This window comes from Fundulus heteroclitus, chromosome 6, assembly GCF_011125445.2.
Source record: "Fundulus heteroclitus isolate FHET01 chromosome 6, MU-UCD_Fhet_4.1, whole genome shotgun sequence".
NCBI lineage: Eukaryota > Metazoa > Chordata > Actinopteri > Cyprinodontiformes > Fundulidae > Fundulus > Fundulus heteroclitus.
In genome coordinates this window covers 27,135,431-27,154,794 of record NC_046366.1, presented here as the reverse complement: position 1 = coordinate 27,154,794, position 19,364 = coordinate 27,135,431, and the positions used below count along the sequence as shown (strand labels likewise).

Sequence of the window (19,364 nt, the reverse complement as noted above, 5' to 3'; positions counted from 1 at the left end):
TTCTCCTAGGCTGACTCCAGCAAAAATTACCTAAAAAGAGTTAATTATTTTTATTTTCTAATAATGTTTTATTTACCATGACGTTGTCTAACTAGGATTTGATTTTGCACATGCGTGAGTCAACAACCTGGCAGCCTCTGGGTACTTTAGGAGGGAATACAGGGCAACAGCAACACCTGCTGTATGTTAAAAAATGTAAAAACAATGCATCTTTTCACTTCAGAAGCTCCAAAAGTCTCAAATAACACGAGAAAAGTAACTAGATTTATATTACTAGCTTTTTTGAAAAAGAGACATTAAAGGGGTCTAAATAGTCAATATAACAACAAAGTCACTAATCTGGCAACGCTACTTCTGAATTTCAGATGTTGTTACTGTTGAAGTGGAATAGATGCAAGATATAAAATAGGGTATTACGTTATTTAGGAAGAGTATATCAAATGTGTTGTATTAGAACTGCATCAATCTCATACTTAGATTTCTGTGTTACAGGGTTTTAAATTAATTAACCAAAGTCTCATTACCTCAGAAAACCAAAACATCAATATCCTAATGAAAACAAAATTTTTATTAGCTTATGGACACCATCTTATTTACACAAACAAGTACATAACAAACCAAACTACTGCAATGTGTAAAACTAGATCATGACAAGAATAGCTTCATTGGAGGAGAATGCAGTGTAATGCAATTACAAAACACACACAGTTACAGTAAAAACACCATCAGGATAGCCAACATTCATGCGCAAGAAGTGTTATCCTTCAGCTCACAGAACATAACTACGTAAAATAAGGCATACAAACCGCTGCTAACGTTACCAAAAAAAGCTACAATGTATCAGAGTACTAAGTTAAAGGCAGTCAGATATTAGTGTTCGCTAAGTACTTTGACTTGGTGCTTCAAGATATCCAGTGACCACGACGGCCACATGATCCCCACACAAACACAAAAAACAGCCAAGTACATTAACTGTACAGGTGCATTATGGTCCCATCCACACATTTCGTATTCTCTTGTCACAAGTGCAAAAGCTGAGATGGGAAAGAATACAAAGCTAAGTGCAGGCAGTGAAAAGCAGGAATAACTCAGATTAACATAATGAGTTAATGGCAAGGAAAGAATAAAAACAATCAGTGATTACTGTCAAAGATTATTCAATTAAATTAGCGAGGATAACTGAATGGGCTTACTGCAGGAGAGAGTGATTATAAATAAGAAGATTAAATTCGTTTTAAAAAGCCTTCATTTCAGAGAGGAACCGAAGCCACGAGAACTACTCAAGGGATGTTGTAGGTGTCAAAAAAATCGACAAGTTTCATCTTTTTCACGTTGTTAATTTCATCTGCAGAATGTATGTTAATTAGACAATTAGTATACAGCAATAAATTAAAGTTTAATGTTAAAAGAGGTAAGGTGATGTAAGTGAATAAAGGCAAAACAAATAAAAAGTTACATAGTAAGGAAAATTAAATAAATTAAGGGTCGAATAAATTAATCTGAACATTTTTAGGCACAACCTATCAGTTTTTTTTCCTTTTTCTCCAATGCAAACAGTGTCTTTAAGAGTCATCCTCTGTTTTAATAATGTGGAAAAGCGTAACGTTGAACAGGACCTGGTGGCCGTTATTCCAGCCGTAAAGGGCGCGGTCCCTGGCGTTGTAGTCCAACATGGACATGTGGAAGTACTGGTTATGAAAGGGAATGTCTGTGTACTCGTACGTGGACGTTTTGGTGGAGTAGGCGTAGTACACCTTGGCACCTGTCAGGTGGGAGTTGGTGATGTAGAGAGTCCCGCAGATCATAAAAGACTCACCGGCGTTCCTCTTGGAGTACTCTGTGTTCCACGTGTCGAGGATCTGGAGGGTGTCTGGGTTCAGCCGGCTGATGACGATGTTCCCCGCGTTCTGGTTGGTGGCGTAAACGGCCCAAAGGCCCAGCTCGTCGGCCATGAGGTCGATGTCTGAGAAGCCTCCCCATGTGTACGGGTAGACGTTGTGGAAGCCCGCCGACTCCAGCGCCCTCTGTGTTATGACGCGACCCGTCTCAAAGCTGTACCTGACCAGGATGTTGCTTTGCATCTTGTTGTAGTAGAGAGATCCGTTGTAGACCACGTGGTTGGTTCCGGCCCATTTGAAAGGCAGGTTGTAGGTTCTGGATTCAACTCCTGCCACAAAGTCACTGATGGATTTATACTCTTTGACTATCTTATTGTTGGTGTAGCTGTCCATGTACCAAACCTACAGACAAACATACACACAAAACATTCCTGTTATGCTTAAGATTGGAAACATGGAAGGAGGTTACAACTATATTTTAAGACTTTAAAACAAACCTTTATCTTATATTAATTGTTTTATTAGTCTAGTTGGATTAGACAACACTTTTATTCTTTCCTTCAGTTTATAAATTGCTGCACATCTCTTAAATGCTTGCTAACAGTGTCTTCCAAAAGTAAGCCTATTCCTTGAACCTTTACACATTTTGTTGTATAAAAAGGACAAACTTCAGCATCTTGTTTTGGAGTTTCATATGATAGACCAAGACAAAGTTATTTATATGTATTAAGTGCCTAATAGGTAAATACATTCCAGTGGATGAAAGAAAAAAACACACACACACACACACACACACACACACATGCCCTCAATCCTCGGAGGCCTCCAAGATCTGTCAGAGAGTACCGGTACGGTGGCGTACACCAGTGAACAAAGAGCTTCATGGAGATCAAGAAACACACTAGATAGGTCAGGGATAAAGTTGTGGAGTAGCTTAAAGCAGGTCCAGAGGACATATGCAATATCTTTTTATTTGTTTTTATTTCTCTACCTGGATTATACAAATACATCAGGACAGTTCAGAGTTACATTAATTGGCACAATTGGTAGACAGAAACAAAACATGTACCAAGACATGGCCGTCCGGCTAAACTGACCAGCTGGGCAAGCAGAGCTTTACTCAGAGAAGTGAGGAAGCCTATGGTATTTGTGAGGAAGCTGCAGTGATCTACAGCTCAGGTGGGAAAATGTGGCAACACAACAATTATTTGTGATGCACTCCAAAAACCTGGCCTTTACAGAGAGCTATGGAAACAAAGAGCAGATGGAAGAAAATTGCTGTTCCGCTGGAGTGTCGGACTCCAGGCGGTGGCAGAAAATTGTCTAACCAGGACTGCCTGCAGGGAGGGGGCCTCAACAAGTCTGTAATGAAAGGGTTTTGTGTTTCATTTTTTAAAGTTTTAATTACATCAATACTGTAACACAATTCACCCTGACTGAAGTGAGTAAGAAGCTACATTTTTAATAAATTATAATGATTGATGATTTCAGAGCCCCCCAATCACCTCTTTAACAAGGTTCAAAAATTGTTTAGACCACCCTGTTGATTCAAATTAGTTAAATTTCCCCATTGGGCAGAGAAGCTGTAAGTAGGAAAAAGTAATGTCTTTCCAAAAAAAAAATTAAAAGCAGGCTGCCAAAGAAGAAAAGAAAGAAAGATAGCTAGAAAATTAAGGGAAGCAAATGCTACTTTTGAGATAGAGGCAAGCAGCACAACTGAAAAAACGATAGGGGAGTACTTCAGTTTAGATACTTGACAATTCCAAGTACGGATACTGAGTACTTAATAAATTGGTATTTATAGATCATAAACAACTTAACAATATCATTGACGACTGAAAACAACTGACCATCAAGGGTTAATTTGGTTAGAATTTGGTTAGAGCTTCAGTTATCTTCTCTCCTTCTTTTTCTTTTGGAGGGTCAGCAAACAACCTCCTGGTGAATGGCACCCCTTCCTGGTATAGAGTGGTTCTATACCAGGTAGAGTACTTGACGATGGTATCGGGCCCAATACCAATAGTGGTATCGGTATCAGGAGACCACTAGCAAAACCTCAATTTGAACTAATACCTGCAGCAGTTGTCTCAGGGTGAAGGCAGTATATTAGCTCTTTATTTTGACAGCATAGATTACTTACTGTCATAAATTCATCAGCATTAAGTTTTCACCATCAACCATTTGACACCGAGAGGTTTTGGACCTCATAGTAAAAACATTTCAACTTATGCATCTGTGCTTTAGCCCTTTCCCACTGATTGATTGTGATATATATCGTATCAATGTGTAGCGTTTAATTTCAGGATTTTGAAGGCACCACTGTTGTGTTAAAAACAAACTGAAACTGACCTCTTCACACGTTAAAAATGCTCTGAAATATCCCATGACCTACCGCTGGTGTATTTGACTGACATTTAGTGCCTCATTAATTTATTCAAGCATTAAAAAGGGCTATGTACAAATTACTGTTAAACACAATCCATTAATAAATAAAATTCAGAAATCTTATACAATAAAGGGTCTGCAGCCTGCTTGAGATTATAAGATTCACCGTACAGTGAATTTAAAGGGAAACGGCAGGAACAATACAAAACACAAGCCATGTGTCTTTGTAGACACAGCCTAGCCTTTCATGCATAGTAAACATGAATATTTGACCTTTCTTTGCCACTGTAAAAATGGATTATTTCAGTATTAGCAAATGTTAACATCATAAACCACATGGGCCCGTTTTAGACACAGCAGTAGCAGCAGGTCCCTTATCATTTCCAGATGACACCGAGGATGTGGTACAAGGTGAACTCATGTTGGGATTAAAGTTATTTCATTTTTTTCTGCAGAAAAAAAAGATGAGTGAAGCTTATGCATTTGACTTGTTGCCTGGTGACAAGTAAATTAATCACAAAGTCTCCCATCTTTAATTTTGTCAGTGTTGAATAAGTATACATAAAACCCTGGTGCGTTAAGTAAATAATAAACAAAAAAAAAAAAAATGCAAAGCAACAAAAGCTGGGCTTGTTGAAACATAGGGGAAAAAAAATCCAAATTTTTTATAATCTTACAATCAATCCCTTTGCTGCCATCTGAACAGCCAGAGTATAGCTGCTATATGTAAATTAGTAAGCGCTCAGTTTGCTTTGAAGACTTTTCAACATCACCAACAGAGCATTTTCTGTGAATAAACAATTCAACATCACTCAGATCAGGGTTTTCTATTTTTTTTGGCATCATAATTATATTCACCACAACATGGTACATGATGATACTGTTCTTCTCATTCCAGCTATTCCCTGCCTGATGTTCATATTTGTATCTTTGCAGGATGTGTGAAGCATTAATTCCAAGCTTATCTTTATTGGGCTGCCTTGCAATAACGAGAGGGTGTTCTGATCGAATTCAAACTATTGGATTATCGTCTCAGTAAAGACATTTGAAATTTTCTGCGTAAGATTCATTGGCTAAAGTCAACTTTGAAAGGCTTTTTTGGTTACAGCTTGTGATTTTATGTCACCAAATAATACTTTGCACATCCAATTTTTAAAAAGAAGCACTGCTTCTTTTCGTATTAATGGCTTGCCAAACTCCACAACATTTGTTGATCTGACAAATCAATCACTACTGTGACCCTAACTGTTTTCCACCCTTTCCAATTAAGTTTACAGATGAGAGCGTGCCTTGGCTGGTGTGCCTTCCCTGTGTCCAGTGACCTGCCCTACATGCTATTCTCACAAGTGGGTACCTGGGGGATCTAATAAATTTCGTTAGAAAAAAAAGAATATAACCATTCAATGATATTCAATTTTGCCAGATGCAATGAGTTGAAATAACATTGGAAAGAGGAAATCTTCAGCAATTGATGTACACCTTCATCTAGTATTAAATGTGCCCCTGATTTTTCATGATCGATAAAACAAGCCTCAATACTAAGCTAAAGATAAAGCATTACAATAGATCATAACCTTGAATTTTACGCTAAATATATAAAAATACAACACCAAAACATACTGAATAAACTCCCAGAGTAAGAAGTAAACTGTATTTTTTTTTATTGTTTTTTGTAACATAACTTTGCTGCCACCTTCTTAGTTAAGTCCCTCTTGTAATATAGACATTTCATCTCACTGGGACTGACCTGGTTAAATAAAGGCTGAATAAAAAAAGACAAGTACTACAATAACTACTTTTCAATCATAAATTACTTTTATCTAGAATAATTTTTACATGTTATGTTATGTATGTAAGGCCCTTGGGTAAATGTCTCATAAACATAATTTTGCAAAGAAGAAAAGACTAGGATTGTCATGATGTGAGGTCTTGGAGTAGAATTGTAGTGCCGACAGGAATATGAGAGCAGCATGGTAAGTTGAAGGATGTAATAATATCAAAGGCAACAGCTTACAGCACGGCATGAGGAGATCAGGGCAGAACAACGTAGAAGTACAGGCATGGTACTGGAGGGATCCAGTGCAGAACAATGACCAACAGTGAACTTAAATACTGAGGGAAGTGAGGAGAATGACATTAGAAGCTGGTGTGACTACCAGATGAAAATGAGGAGCAGCTGAGGCAGAAGATAAACTGGGAGGCTAAGGGAAGTCGACTAATTAACATGGAGGAGCTGAACTAAGACAAGGAAAAATGTAACCAAGGACAAAAGACACATACCAACCTAAGGGTAATAAACTAGAATACACAGGGAACCAAACACAAAAATAAACTAATAAACAAAACAAAAAGGAATAGACTAATGATAACATCATAGAGACTTTAATACCATATTTTATTGTACACATTAACTCAATATGGCAAAACCTTAGAGCACAAAATAAACAACAGCCTGATGATGGCGTTCTGTTAGCTGTGACATCATCCAGGGAAGACAGATCATCCGCTATTACCATATAACGTAGAAAAGATTCACGGTTTAATGTGTGCTCCTGTGCTTTTTTGTCTCTTGTTGTGTCTCTTCTCTGTATTCTCTAACTCCCAGTGGGTCAAGGCAGATGACCGTTCATACTGAGCCTGGTTCTACTGGAGGTTTTTCCTTCCCGTTAAAGGGAAGTTTTCCTCTCCACTGTCGCTTCATGCTTGCTCAGTATGAGGGATTGCTGCAAAGCCATGGACAATGCAGACGACTCTCCCTGTAGCTCTACGCTTCTTCAGGAGTAAATGCTGCTTGTCAAGACTTGGGTCTCCTTAGATAGGAAACTTTTTGGCCAATCTGTATAATCTGATTGAATTTGACTTTGGCAAGTGCCTTGAGATGATGTGTATCATGAATTGACACTATATAAATAAGACTGACAATTGAATTGAATTGATGAGAATACAAACACAAATGGAAACCAAGACCTGACTCCAAAGGACCATGACATTTATATCAACTCACCCTGTTGTTTTGAGGAGAAGCCACTGGATCCGTCATCCAAGCCCCAAATCTGGTTCCTGAAGTCTTCACCGTCTGTGGCCCAGTAATCTTCATCAGCTTGCCGCATGCTGTAAACGTGTCACACAGCTCTCATCACTCATGTTCTCTTATTATGACTGGGAAACAACTCAAAGTGCCGACAGCAATAAAAGTGTGAATCATGGACATCTTTGTGGGCTCTGCCAACACCGCAGCTTTCCCTATTATTAAATAATTACAAGGAGAAGTTGAGACACACATTTGTCTTTGATGTTAATAATTTGAGGTGCTTGAGGCCCCGTCCCCACGGAGACGAGATGAGGTGTGTCCGCAAAGGTATTTTGTGGTTTAGGCTATGTGTCCACATTGAGGCAGCGTTTTGGGAGACCGAAAACGATATTTTTTGAAAATGGCTCCCAGAGTGAATTCGTTTTAAAACTGCGGTTCCACATGTACATGCAAGCTGCATCTTCTTTCAAACAATGACGTTGTAGCGTCGCCTCCTTCTGTAACCCGCATGTTCCTCACTCTAAAAAATAAGAATAAAGGTGGCGCCGTCCAGTGTTGCCCCTTTGTTATGTCTGTTAGTAGCTTCCTCGGACGCTGCCTTTCTAACTGTTCCCTGTTCCCTGCGTCTGATCACCCACCAGGGAGCTGGGTTTACTTCACAGGAGTTTTCTGCTCAGTGCATGCCCGGTGTGTTTTTTGCATGGGTCTTCGGCAGTGTCACAGCGCCGCCAATTGGCCCGGCATACATACTACAGTCCTTCCAGTTGCGCTGCGTCCTCTTGTGTGGCCGCAGATTTTCTTTTAGTCGTTTATGAACAGTTACCGTGTTTGTCTCCGTGTAGCCAAGGCATAATTCTTCCAAATGCCAGTGTTGCATTAATCAACACTTGTACACCTATTTAAAAGATTCAGCCACTATAATTAAATTTTTTTTAGGCTCCAAAGATTTCCTGCTAGAATACACCAGCTAATTCTTTATCAGACATCATCCCAACTTAAAAGGGAGTGGTGGAAAATTGGAGATCTGGTTATGCAAGCCGTTAACAAAAGACAAGGCAACTCTGGAAGCAGAATTGATCTCATTAGCCCAGTTAAACCCCAGTGGGTGGAATGACGTAATCACACTTTCTTATGGTGAAGCAGCAAATGTCAGAGAAGAGAGAATCACATTGGAAACAGAATTACACTTTTGGGCAAAATTAAATGTTGATCACTTTGAACTAGACTGGGTTGTGCGTCTAGGTTACAATGCTACGGCACAAAGCTTCACAATTTTGGCAGCAGGAAGAAATGTCCTGTGGCTCAAAATGAGGCTTTTCTCAATCAACTGAAATAAATTTGGCTCCGGCTGCAGCTCTGCCGTGCCTCCCCCCCTCAAGGTAAAATGTCGATCTATTTGCACCAGCAGGAAATGTGCCAGGTATCCGTTTTGTTTTCGAGAGACTCACTGAGTTTGTTCATGCAGCTGTGGAGCCTGTTCTCCAAGTTCAGGACCCTCTGCTGCAGCTCCTCATAGTCGTAGGCTCCCATCTCCTCCTGGATGCCCATTAACACACTGGACAGGTTTCTGATCTCCTCTTTGAACAGGGAGATTAGCTTGGCATCTGTCTTGTACTGCTCCAGGACAGGGATGAGTGGCTGCAGGGATTCCATCTTCCCCTTCAGCTCCTGAAATTGTAATAGAGCAAAGAACTAATAGTCATTATCAATTTATATGGAACAACTGGGATTACTCTTTCATTTTTTTCATGACATTTTCCCTTTTGTGTCTTTTATAAAATGCAAATTTTAGTATATTTTATGTCAAATCCAATTCAGAACAATGCAAGTTTCCAGAAACATTTAGTTGTCTTTATATATCATATAATCAAAATTGGTCCAGGATGTGAGGGAACTAAGCTTCTCCTCAGGGCCCCTGGGCAAAGAATGGGGGTCAAGAGTCCTGGAAATCTCTCAGATTGAATAGACACAAAAACAAATTATTTCTAATGTGTCAAGACTGAGCCTGCTGATAAATTTCCTTGAGTTAATTTGAGTACAATTTAAAATTCCTTATTAATAATGGATACATTTCCTGAAGATCTACAAGAATTTACTGATGTCTTGTGTGTATTCCTACAATTAAAAATCCTCAATGTTTGATAGTTGCGATATTTGTGTTAACAGAGACACAATTTACTGCTACTTATTTGGCAGCTTTCGACAGCTTGTGTCGGATTTGGGATTAGAGTTTATCCACATCATAAACGTTTGCAAATGGAACTTTTTAGGGACGGCACATTCATGAAACTTTTTCACATACATTTTTTTCACAACATTAAACTGTAGAAATTTAAGTAACAGACCAACACAAAGTAGGACATTACTATGAAGCAGAAGGAAAATGAAACAAACTCTGTTTGCACCAAACCTGAAAAGTGTGGCGTACATTTGTATTCAGTGCTCAGGGTAATGTGCAAGATACATTTTCTTCCACAACTTACATCTTGCAAGCAGGCAAAAAGTCCGATTTTGGTCTCATCTAACCATAGCACCACTATCGCCACAATCTATATCAAGAGCAGGCATGTCAAAAAGTGAAAGCCCACCCAGGTGGCCAAACATGCTTTAAGAAGGGAGAATTTTAATGCACCACCCATAAAAATGACAGCCAACCAAATACTGCCTTCAAGTAATCCTTTGCAACTACAACGTTGCACACACTGATATTGCAATGGCAATTGCGATTTGATACATTATGTAGCCCTAGAAGCTAGCCACTCCTCCGTGAAGGCCAGCTTTGTGGAGTGCATGACTACAATGTGTCCTGTTGACAGATGCTCTCACCGTTGCATTAAATCTCCGCAGCTCATTCAGAGTTAGCTTGAGCCCACTGGCTGCTTCCCTGGTTAATGCTCTGTGACATCTTCAAAGGTTGGGAATAAATTTAACACAAATGGACTCTGTTTGCTTATTAGGTTACTTCTAAATATGAACTGATTTTATCTAGGGATATTAGAGTACAGCAGGTGAATAGGAATAATTCAGATTTTTATAGAAAATCTTTTATCCCTTTTTTCTTCCACTGCGCAATTCCGAGTGTTGGTGTTTGTGTTGGTCTGTCACCTAAAACCGGCTGAACATATGTTGAAGGTTGTGGTTGTATTGTGATGGAATGTGAAAAATGTTTTTAGTTTGCTTATGGTCCCTTACAACCCAAGGACGGACATTAACTGAAAACGGCTGCATCGCCAAACAGTGATGGAAACAGAAACCGGTAGACTCTATGATAAAATTTGCAACTGTAAGGTAACCTAATTAAAACATTCTTTGTAAATCATACGAATCATAAAGTTTTCAGGTCAACTGCTGCAGTCAAACTATGTCTCAGTTTTAAAGTGTTTCCTTGTTCGGCCAGAGGTGGACCCTTGATGATACTGTCAAGGTTGCAACTGTGTGCATTCACATGCTTATCAGGGATCTTTCACCAAACTGCTCTGGGATGTTTCTCACACAGTTACAGATCAAACAAAAATATACCTGATAGTTTTTGTTGACGAGGGTCTTCCTGTCCGACTCGATCTGCCGAAACTTTGACCGCAGCCCTTTGATCTGGCTCTCCATCCTCATGATGTACTGAAAGTCTCTCTGCGTCCGCAGGTTCAGCACCTCGATTGACTGTGACATGTTCTGTACCTTTCGAAAACAATCAGACGGTGCAGCATTGATTTTCCTGTCCACCACCAGATTAAAATGTCCTTCTTCTTCAGCTGTTTAGCGGCTTGCTTCGCTTTGCTTTCTCATGGAACGAATCGACACTGACCGCCAACATGATTGCTTTTAAAAAAAAAACTTTAAAAAAAAAACTAGGAGGATATTGCTTTGATCTACAGCTGACATCAGATTTACATACGTATACGTATAAAAAAGCAGAAGACCATTTTATTCCTCGTAGTCTGATATGAAAAGGGACTTATAATTTTGTTTCTACTTGTAAAATGCCAGAACAATAATTTCTAATGCCACTGTGTATAACTAATTTGGCTGTATGTTTAGGGCCGTTGTCTATTTGGAAGACCCATTTGTGTCCTTGCTTTAATGCCCTGGCTGATGTCTTGTGAAAATGCTTCAATATTTGCATGTGATTTTCTTTACCCGTGATGCCATCTATTCTGTGAAGTGCACCAGTCTCTCCTGCAGCAAAGCAATCACACAATGGGATGCTGTCACCAGTGGCTATAGCATTCTCAGGCCTCTAAGCTTTCCCCGCTTTTGTAATAATGGTTATTATGGCCAACCACTTTAAATGTAATGTCATCAGAGGATATGTCCTCAGAATTAAGATCTTTGTCCCCTTAGTGCATTTGCAAATTGTGATGTTTTTTTATGTTTTTTTTGGACTAATGTATTCTGCCTCTCCCAGTGGTCTTTTAACCCACGGCGGTAAGAATAATTCTGTTTAACCAACTTCCGACTCAATCTTTACAACGCCTTTTTTGATTGTTTTTGGGTGGATTCTCAAATTCTGCACTGGAATACCTTCCTCTGCAACACACAACCAGGTTCACTGTGGTTTTTCATCTGACTTTTTTCATGATTTTCACAGTAGGAGGAATTCATGGGTTTTGCTTCCAGTTAATTTAAAAATGTATGAATTAACTGGTTAGAAGGCATTTAGCAAAAATAAATAATTGTCTTGTATCGTGTCAAATAGTAAGAAAATGTTTAGTGTGTTTTTATTATAGTATATGCAAATATTTTCAATAAATATATATTACTTGGATTCTATTTTACATGCACCAAAAAGTATTTAACCTACGTTTTAGGCCCTGGTTGGTCAATGTTTTTTCTACTTCTACTGTGCTGCTTTTTTAGATCTCTTTGGTTTCACAAAAGCTAACTTGGTTTGTAGGGCACATGGACAAGGAAATTCACCATCCTTTATTCTCTCTCTGCTGCTCTAATTGTAATAAAGCCAACATTATTGGAGCACATCACAACCAATGTGGAACAACCTCTCTTGCACTGTGTTGCTCCCTGGTTTGGGCAGAGGGACACTGAAAAGGCCTTTCTGAAGCCCTGAGGCCGCTTAGTACATTAGTGTCAGAGGCTCCTGCAAATGACAGAGAGCACGCATTGGCTTACAGTGTTTAAATGTAGGCTACATCAGAATGTAACAGTCACTTAGGAGAGAGACCCCAGTCCTGTGATTTCTGTTTGCTAGTAGACGTGTACAACACAAACTATTAAGGTGGAAAACATTACACTATACGTAGATACACAATGCTGCATCTGGTTGTTAAATAAAGTCTATTTTGCACATAAAAACTTGAGTAAGATGGTAGATGCATGATTTAAGATCTAAAAAAAATCTCTTAGTGAAATGTAATTCCAGACCTTATAATGACTGACATTGTTCTTTGGTTATAGGCGATCCTAAAAATGAACCGGATCATCACACAGTATAATCCTTAAAAGGATAGTTCTGAGTTAATAAAATAAGGGTCTGTAAAAGGTTGTAAGCAAAACTGGCATTTTGATGCCTTTGTTTAGTATCAAGGTTAATTAGCTGGACCCAGAGAATGAAGCTAACAGCTACTCAAAAAGGCCCAAGACCAAAGTAGAGAAAAGAAATGTAACTTTGGTCTGGAAAACCAGGGAACCTGCAGGAAAGTGATAAACAGACCATACTAAGTTGTATTTTATTTGGGGGTGGAACTGCTCACACAGAATAAGGAAATTGTCGGGCAGCGAAAGGAGTCCTTTGAGGCTCTACCTAATTTAGTCACCATGTCCTCTGTGAAAGAGAGGGGCTCTGAGGATCCAGGAGATGGAAACTCTATTGTCATTGCAGAGGTCACTGAGGTTGTTAAAATGTTCCCTGGAACTACAGCACAAAGTGAAGACTAGATTCAACCTGACATGCTGAAGGCTTTAGACATTGTGGGGTTGTCGTGGTTGAAAACCAAGTCCCCTATGGGGGTTTTGTGAGGATTGCTGTAGTATTATGGGGGTGACAGCGATGCTGTCCGGTCCTTGTATAATCAAAGTAACGACTGTTTCTGCACTTTGAGAACAAAGTAGAGCTTATCCTCTGCGGGGTGGGGTCCATCGGGACCTTCCCTCTTCACTGCTCCTGTTTGCAGGGCTAACTGCAAAAGATCTTTAGTTATGATCGGTGAGTGGATGATTTTCTGGGTTATGGTATTTGCAGATGATGTGGTTCTGTTGGCATCTTGAAGCCATGACCACCAGCATGCAATAGAGTGGTTCACACAGGGGTGGAAATCTGTGGGGACTTTAATTAGCTGTTCAAAATCTGAGGGAAAGGATCAATGGGACAAAGGTGGATTGCTCTCTCCTGATAAAAGGTCACTTTTTGCCTCAGTTGGACGAGTTCAAGTATCTTAAGTGTCTTGTTCACAAGTGATTGTAGCATGGGGATGGTTAGATGGATTGGGCCGCTTCTGTCATTTAGGTGCTATTCTGGCCTTTTGTGGTGAAGAAAGAGCTTTCTATATTTCAACCCTCACCTACTTTCAAGAGATATAGATCATGATCGAACAATCAAGATCCTGGACACAAGCAGATGAAATGAGCTAATTTTACAGTGTGGTTGAACTGAACCTTAAAGATAAGGCGAGGAGCTCTGTAATTTGGCAACCATCCTAATATCTATGGGTTTTACCCTATTTCTGACCAGCAAGGCTCTAGATCTTTAATTTTTACCATGCATTTCAAACAGGAATATCATTAGTAGTGAACTGCTACCTTGCCCCATTTTCAGCGTAAATATTTGGCCGTTTTCTTTTTTTAATCAATAAGGGCCTGATGCAAATGTGAGGACAGTTTAAAAATGTCTTCATTAACTGTTATGATGCCCAGAGTTTTAAGATGGTTAAAAAGGACTGACAAATTTGAATTAGTCATCCACTGCAGGTACGTGCGTCAGCCACTCATTTCTTTTAACAGAACGTCACTTCAAAAAAGCCAGAATGTAATGGTCCCCATAGGCTGCAACAGGGGCTAAGTCAGCTCTGTGAGGGTAAGATGGAGAGCAATCTCATCTTCACGTCATGTCATTTAGCTGATCTCCTTCATGCAATAAAAGCAGATGTAGAAAACAGTGTTTTGAATCTGGTCGCTACAATCTACGAGAGGATTACAGCAGCAAAGTGATAAGAGTAACAATTGAAAATCAATGCCTGCATGAATTCAGGTGTGCTGATTGTCTAAGGAGTTTGCATGCATTTCAGTGTGTGTGTGTGTATATGTTTGTGTGCACTCATGCCTTTTCCAGGAGCTGGCGGAGCTGTCTGCCTTTGGCATCTCTGGAGCAGAGATTCTGTTCAGGTGCCACCACTGTGCAGATACAGCGCCCATCTGCATCCTGAGCTGAGCTGTACACCTGCCAACCCTCCTTTGGCCTGATAGTCTGCACACAAACACGCGGAGCATGAATTCACTACACATACCTCTGTGGAGACAAAGAAAATGAATGCTGATGATATTACTATTGTGAAAGTAGCAAACTACTTGTAGCTGTTATACTCTGTTATTTTCACCCTCCTTTGTGGCTTTTCAGTTCGTCTGCCTTATTTCCCAAAAGATTTAACACAAACCCATTCCACAAACTTACTCACAGTCTGGTGTTGGACGGAACAAAACGCTTCTGTTGTAAGATGCTAAAATATATTGTCTCCAGTGAATTGCTTCCTCAAGAACAAACAGTGTTTCCTGAAATTGATGAATGCTACAAGTGAAGAATATTACGGTTGTCTTATTGTTTAAAATACGATTCTACAGGAGGGAAAAGTGAAGCCTAAATCCTATAATTTTCTTCTTCTTTTTTTTTTAGAACATTCAATATGTTTCCCAGACCTATTGTGTAAATCCTGAATAGAACACATTTTTTTTTCATTGTAAGCCTTAAAAAATATCCACTGCTGCACCATTATGTAATACCCAGGGTTCCTATGCATTCCAGAAAACTGTCCCTTAAATCCATTGTTGGAACATTCCATCCATCCATCCATCCATCCATCCATCCATCCATCCATCCATCCATCCATCCATCCATCCATCCATCCATCCATCCATCCATCCATCCATCCATCCATCCATCCATCCATCCATCCATCTTCTCATATTCTTGATTGTGCAGGAACTTTATTTAAAGTTAAAGTAATGTTGGACTGCGAAGTGTGGACATTTGCATCTGGAAAACTGTGGACTTTTTACATGGAAAAGTGTTAGGAACAATAGAGGTAACAAAGTGAGCAAGTAGATCTAAAGATGGTGACCAGCATCCCGAAGTGTTGGAAATTGAGATAACTCTCACGCCTAAGCCTGCTGTTTACTGTCAGCATGTGCAAATGAACTTATTTGTTTGTGGATGGCAAATTTGTCCCAGCTTTTAGCCTTTTTGACAGCCACCCAGTTTATGCTTAGAATGTTCAACATCATGAAAATGAAGCCCCGAGGGGAACCATGCGCTGTACTCGGGAGTGCCCTGATTTTTAAGTGCAGCTGTCATTTCATTCTCCCATTCATCCCAGTCTGTCAGCCTGAGCAGTTCGTAGAACATTTGGCACAGGGCACGAAAGAGCACTTCCCCACTGAGCAAGGCAAAACTTCACACCATGGAGAAAGTTCAACCTCTGACTCATCCTTTCACCCACAGAGAGGCAGCTTTTTTTCTCTTTGTACTATACTGCCAACACCAAATGTATTGCTTAAATTATATGTATGACATCAATCTGTTTTATGTATACATCAATCTGTTTTATGTATACATAAAATAGATTGATGTCATCAATATGGTCTCATTGTAAATATGTTATCATTGACATAATCAGGTTTAAATACAGGCTCTCATTTTTACATGTGAATGAGAGCTTATATGCTAAATGTCACTCGTGAATTTAGAAAACACTACAAATTTCAATTGACAAATTTGTTACATAATGATTTTCTGATGAAATATTAGGGGATAAATTATGAAATTAATTGGTGAAGTAATATAATCTCTATATAGGTGGAAAAAGAAAAAAAGCATCCTCAGCTCTGATTATTTTTTTAAGATGTGAGAAATTAATTTGGTGTTAGTATTCTTTTAAAAAGCTATTTCTCCTGTCTCCTGAGTGACTCACATCCTTCCCCCCCTTCACACTCACATTTCCTCATATTAATACGATTATGACATCGAGCCAAGCCAGATGCTCTCCCCACTTTAGCTTTATTGTTCAAAAGTACCGCTGCACAAAGACCTTTTTTGTTCCCCCATTAAAAATTTCAGACAGCTGGTCCCGCCTTTGTTTTGAGCACTCATTATGGGATTTTCACTCCTTTCCTTTGAGTAAGTCTTCAGTACAAGAATATTTCCTCTCTTCCTGAGCAACACGATTTCTGCAAACCAGAAAGCCAGCCATGGCATGGCAAAGAAACCGCTTTGCAATCAAGGCACTGGCAAAAAGGAAGGGCGAACTCTGCACGGGTGGGATGAACCTAATTGAGCACTGTTTGTGTCCAAATTGCACTGTGATCAGCAAGCTACTGCTTCTAATTTTCTAGACCATTCTGGGAAATATTTATATTGCTGAAATCATCTAAAAAGTGAAATAGTTTTTGATACTTATGGAGTTTAAAGCATTACATTTGATTTAAGTGCACAAATATTTACTTTAGTTATATTCATTTTAGAGGCATATAACTCTGCCAGACATCCTATCTATGTGAGAATGTACATCAGAATCACTGCTTTACAGTTTTGAAGAAAACAGTCATGTAATTAATAAGAAAATAAAATTATGGCTAGTAAAACAACTATTTATATCATTGTTATCAAGATAGATAGATAGATAGATAGATAGATAGATAGATAGATAGATAGATAGATAGATAGATAGATAGATAGATAGATAGATAGATAGATAGATAGATAGATAGATAGATAGATAGATAGATAGATAGATAGATAGATAGATAGATAGATAGATAGATAGATAGATAGATAGATAGATAGATAGATAGATTTAGTTTTGTGTCCACACATGTTGTAAGGGACACATGTTGTAAGGGTGGAGTGAAGCCCTTTGTGCTGAGTACAGGTGACAAGAATACACAGGAAAAAAAGACAGGAAGCTGAAGTGACTCATTCCTGTGTTAAAAATGAATGATTTATAAGATGAACAGGCAAAACAAATAAATGCAAACTCACGTAAACCTCGCGTCTCTAAGAGTGCGCGATAAACAGGTCGGCTCATGTTGAAACAGTTTCAGGTGTAAATGTGAGGTAGTTTTCTGTATTGGGAACTCACCGCCGTAGGGCAGTATCCGAACAGCAGCAGGAACAGCAGTGGGTTCAGAACCACGGAGAGCGACCGCATTCTGCTCCACATTGGCCTCGCCAACCCCAGATTACACAAAAATCACAAGTTGCTTTTTTTTTTTTTTTTTTTTTTTTTCTCCAGCTTTTTGTATCCGTGCGCCTTGACCGCCGCGTCCGCTACTCTGTGGTAAAAACCGGGACTTCCAGGGAAGCAGGAGGAGGGCGGCGCGTCCAGCCACTCTTGCCCGTCACGCGTGCCATCCGGCCGAGCGGCGAGAAACCTCGCATCCAGGCAGAGCGGAAAAGTTTGTGGGCACGCATGCGGCGAAGATCCCAGCTAATCGTTCAGAGGACCCTACTCCACGGATGTGACATCATCCGGCCGCCAGGCTTGGCTTTAAACGAGCCCAGCTTGCGCGTGTGAGGAGGATCCGCGGGCAGCTGCGCAGCGACAAAAGTTGCAGCTGGTTGTATTCAGCGGAAAATAAGAAGGTGGTGCTGAGATGCTGCTGCGTTTTTGTCGCCGTGCATAGATGGGAGAAGGAGCAGGGGTGGGGGGTTGGCTTCTACATAAAAGGCACGCAACACTGTGTGACTCTGTTTAGCTTTAACGAATTTTTGAGAGGGTGAACATGGCTTTTGGAAACGGGTAGTCTTCAATATATTTTTTATTCAAACTGTAGAGAACTTAGCGCAACATCCACAAAACATCCTGGTTACAGGTTTACAGCGTGTGTAACTTTGATTATGTCTAGAAAATAGAGGAGTAGAGGTTCAAAATAGTTATTTGTCTAATGTAACATTTGGTCATGTTTAGATGTTTTGTGGAGCAAAATGAGATACACATTGATCAAATGAGTCGGCTACATTATAGTCCTTGAACAGGGACTTTTAGGGCCAAATAGATAAAGACAGATGCACAGTTTGAGTAGCATGACACAATGTGTCCCTCACGTTCCGGCTCCTATTGCTACTTTAGAGCAAACCCTCACAATTAAAACGCAGACTTGTTATGTGCTAAAAAGTTAGACTTAGGCTTATTTTTACTGCCCCAAATTTCACAAAATCCCTGCGTGGCTCACTTATACAAAGTATCCTGGTGACATAGCTGTTGGGAGAAGTAGGAGAACTGATCCCACATCAGAGTAACTGGTTTCATTAAGAACCAGAGCAGAAATCTTTGGCTTAGGTGGCCATTGTGTTACGTATGGACGTTAAAATTCGGCGTCAAAAACGTAACATCGTCCATTTTAAGTAACTTCCTACCTGCTTTTGCGTTTCATTGTTTTCTTTCTGTTTGTACATGTGCCACGATGTTTCCAGCGATAGGACAGCCGGCATTCTCCTTGTTCTGCACAGTAAACGGCATCAGTGAGAAGACGGACCCCTGATTGCTTTCAAAGGAACTTTACTTCTCCTTAACAGTGTATGTCTAATGCTGCTCATTTCTAAAGACATATTTCACTGAGGAAATTAAATGTCCCTCTTCCTCGCCGCCCTGTTAAAGAGCAAACAGAGGAACACAAAGCAAAGAGCTTTTTGTTACTTGATTGATCTGACCTGAATGAAACACGGGAAACATTTCTGATTAGCCAGATCTCATTACCGCATGGAGGGATTTAAAACCTGTCATATTACTGAAACTAATGACACAAAGCTTTTTGTGCTGCAGTGCAGTTATAGCTTGCCTGTCTGGCTGGAGCCATTAGTCACATACTCTAATATGACACATTGTTTTCAAATAACCGAGACACGGTGTTAAATAATGTGTGGGGCGCTCATTGTGCATGCACATAGAGTT

General features: G+C 39.7%; 1 protein-coding gene across 1 annotated transcript; it reads right to left on the bottom strand.

The window, feature by feature from the left end:
* Window positions 1-547: 547 nt before the first annotated feature.
* LOC105932226 (noelin-3) lies at window positions 548-18,086 on the bottom strand. The gene is made up of 6 exons (XM_012871283.3): window positions 17,553-18,086; window positions 14,525-14,668; window positions 10,774-10,929; window positions 8,703-8,922; window positions 7,228-7,334; window positions 548-2,240 (listed from the first exon to the last, which is right to left on the bottom strand). Exons 1-6 carry the CDS (start codon window positions 17,631-17,633, stop codon window positions 1,563-1,565), a joined length of 1,386 nt encoding a protein of 461 aa, XP_012726737.2. The 5' UTR covers window positions 17,634-18,086; the 3' UTR covers window positions 548-1,562.
* Between the last annotated feature and the right edge of the window lie 1,278 nt (window positions 18,087-19,364).

Bases quoted from the DNA above. Each gene is read 5' to 3' on its own strand.
- LOC105932226 (XM_012871283.3), bottom strand. From the start codon at position 17,633: ATGTGGAGCAGAATGCGGTCGCTCTCCGTGGTTCTGAACCCACTGCTG. The intron at 10,930-14,524 runs GCATGAGTGCAC...TGTTTTCGAAAG, and splicing joins TCCGCCAGCTCCTGGAAAAG to GTACAGAACATGTCACAGTC. The intron at 7,335-8,702 runs GTGAGTCTCTCG...ACACGTTTACAG, and splicing joins CAGCTGCATGAACAAACTCA to CATGCGGCAAGCTGATGAAG.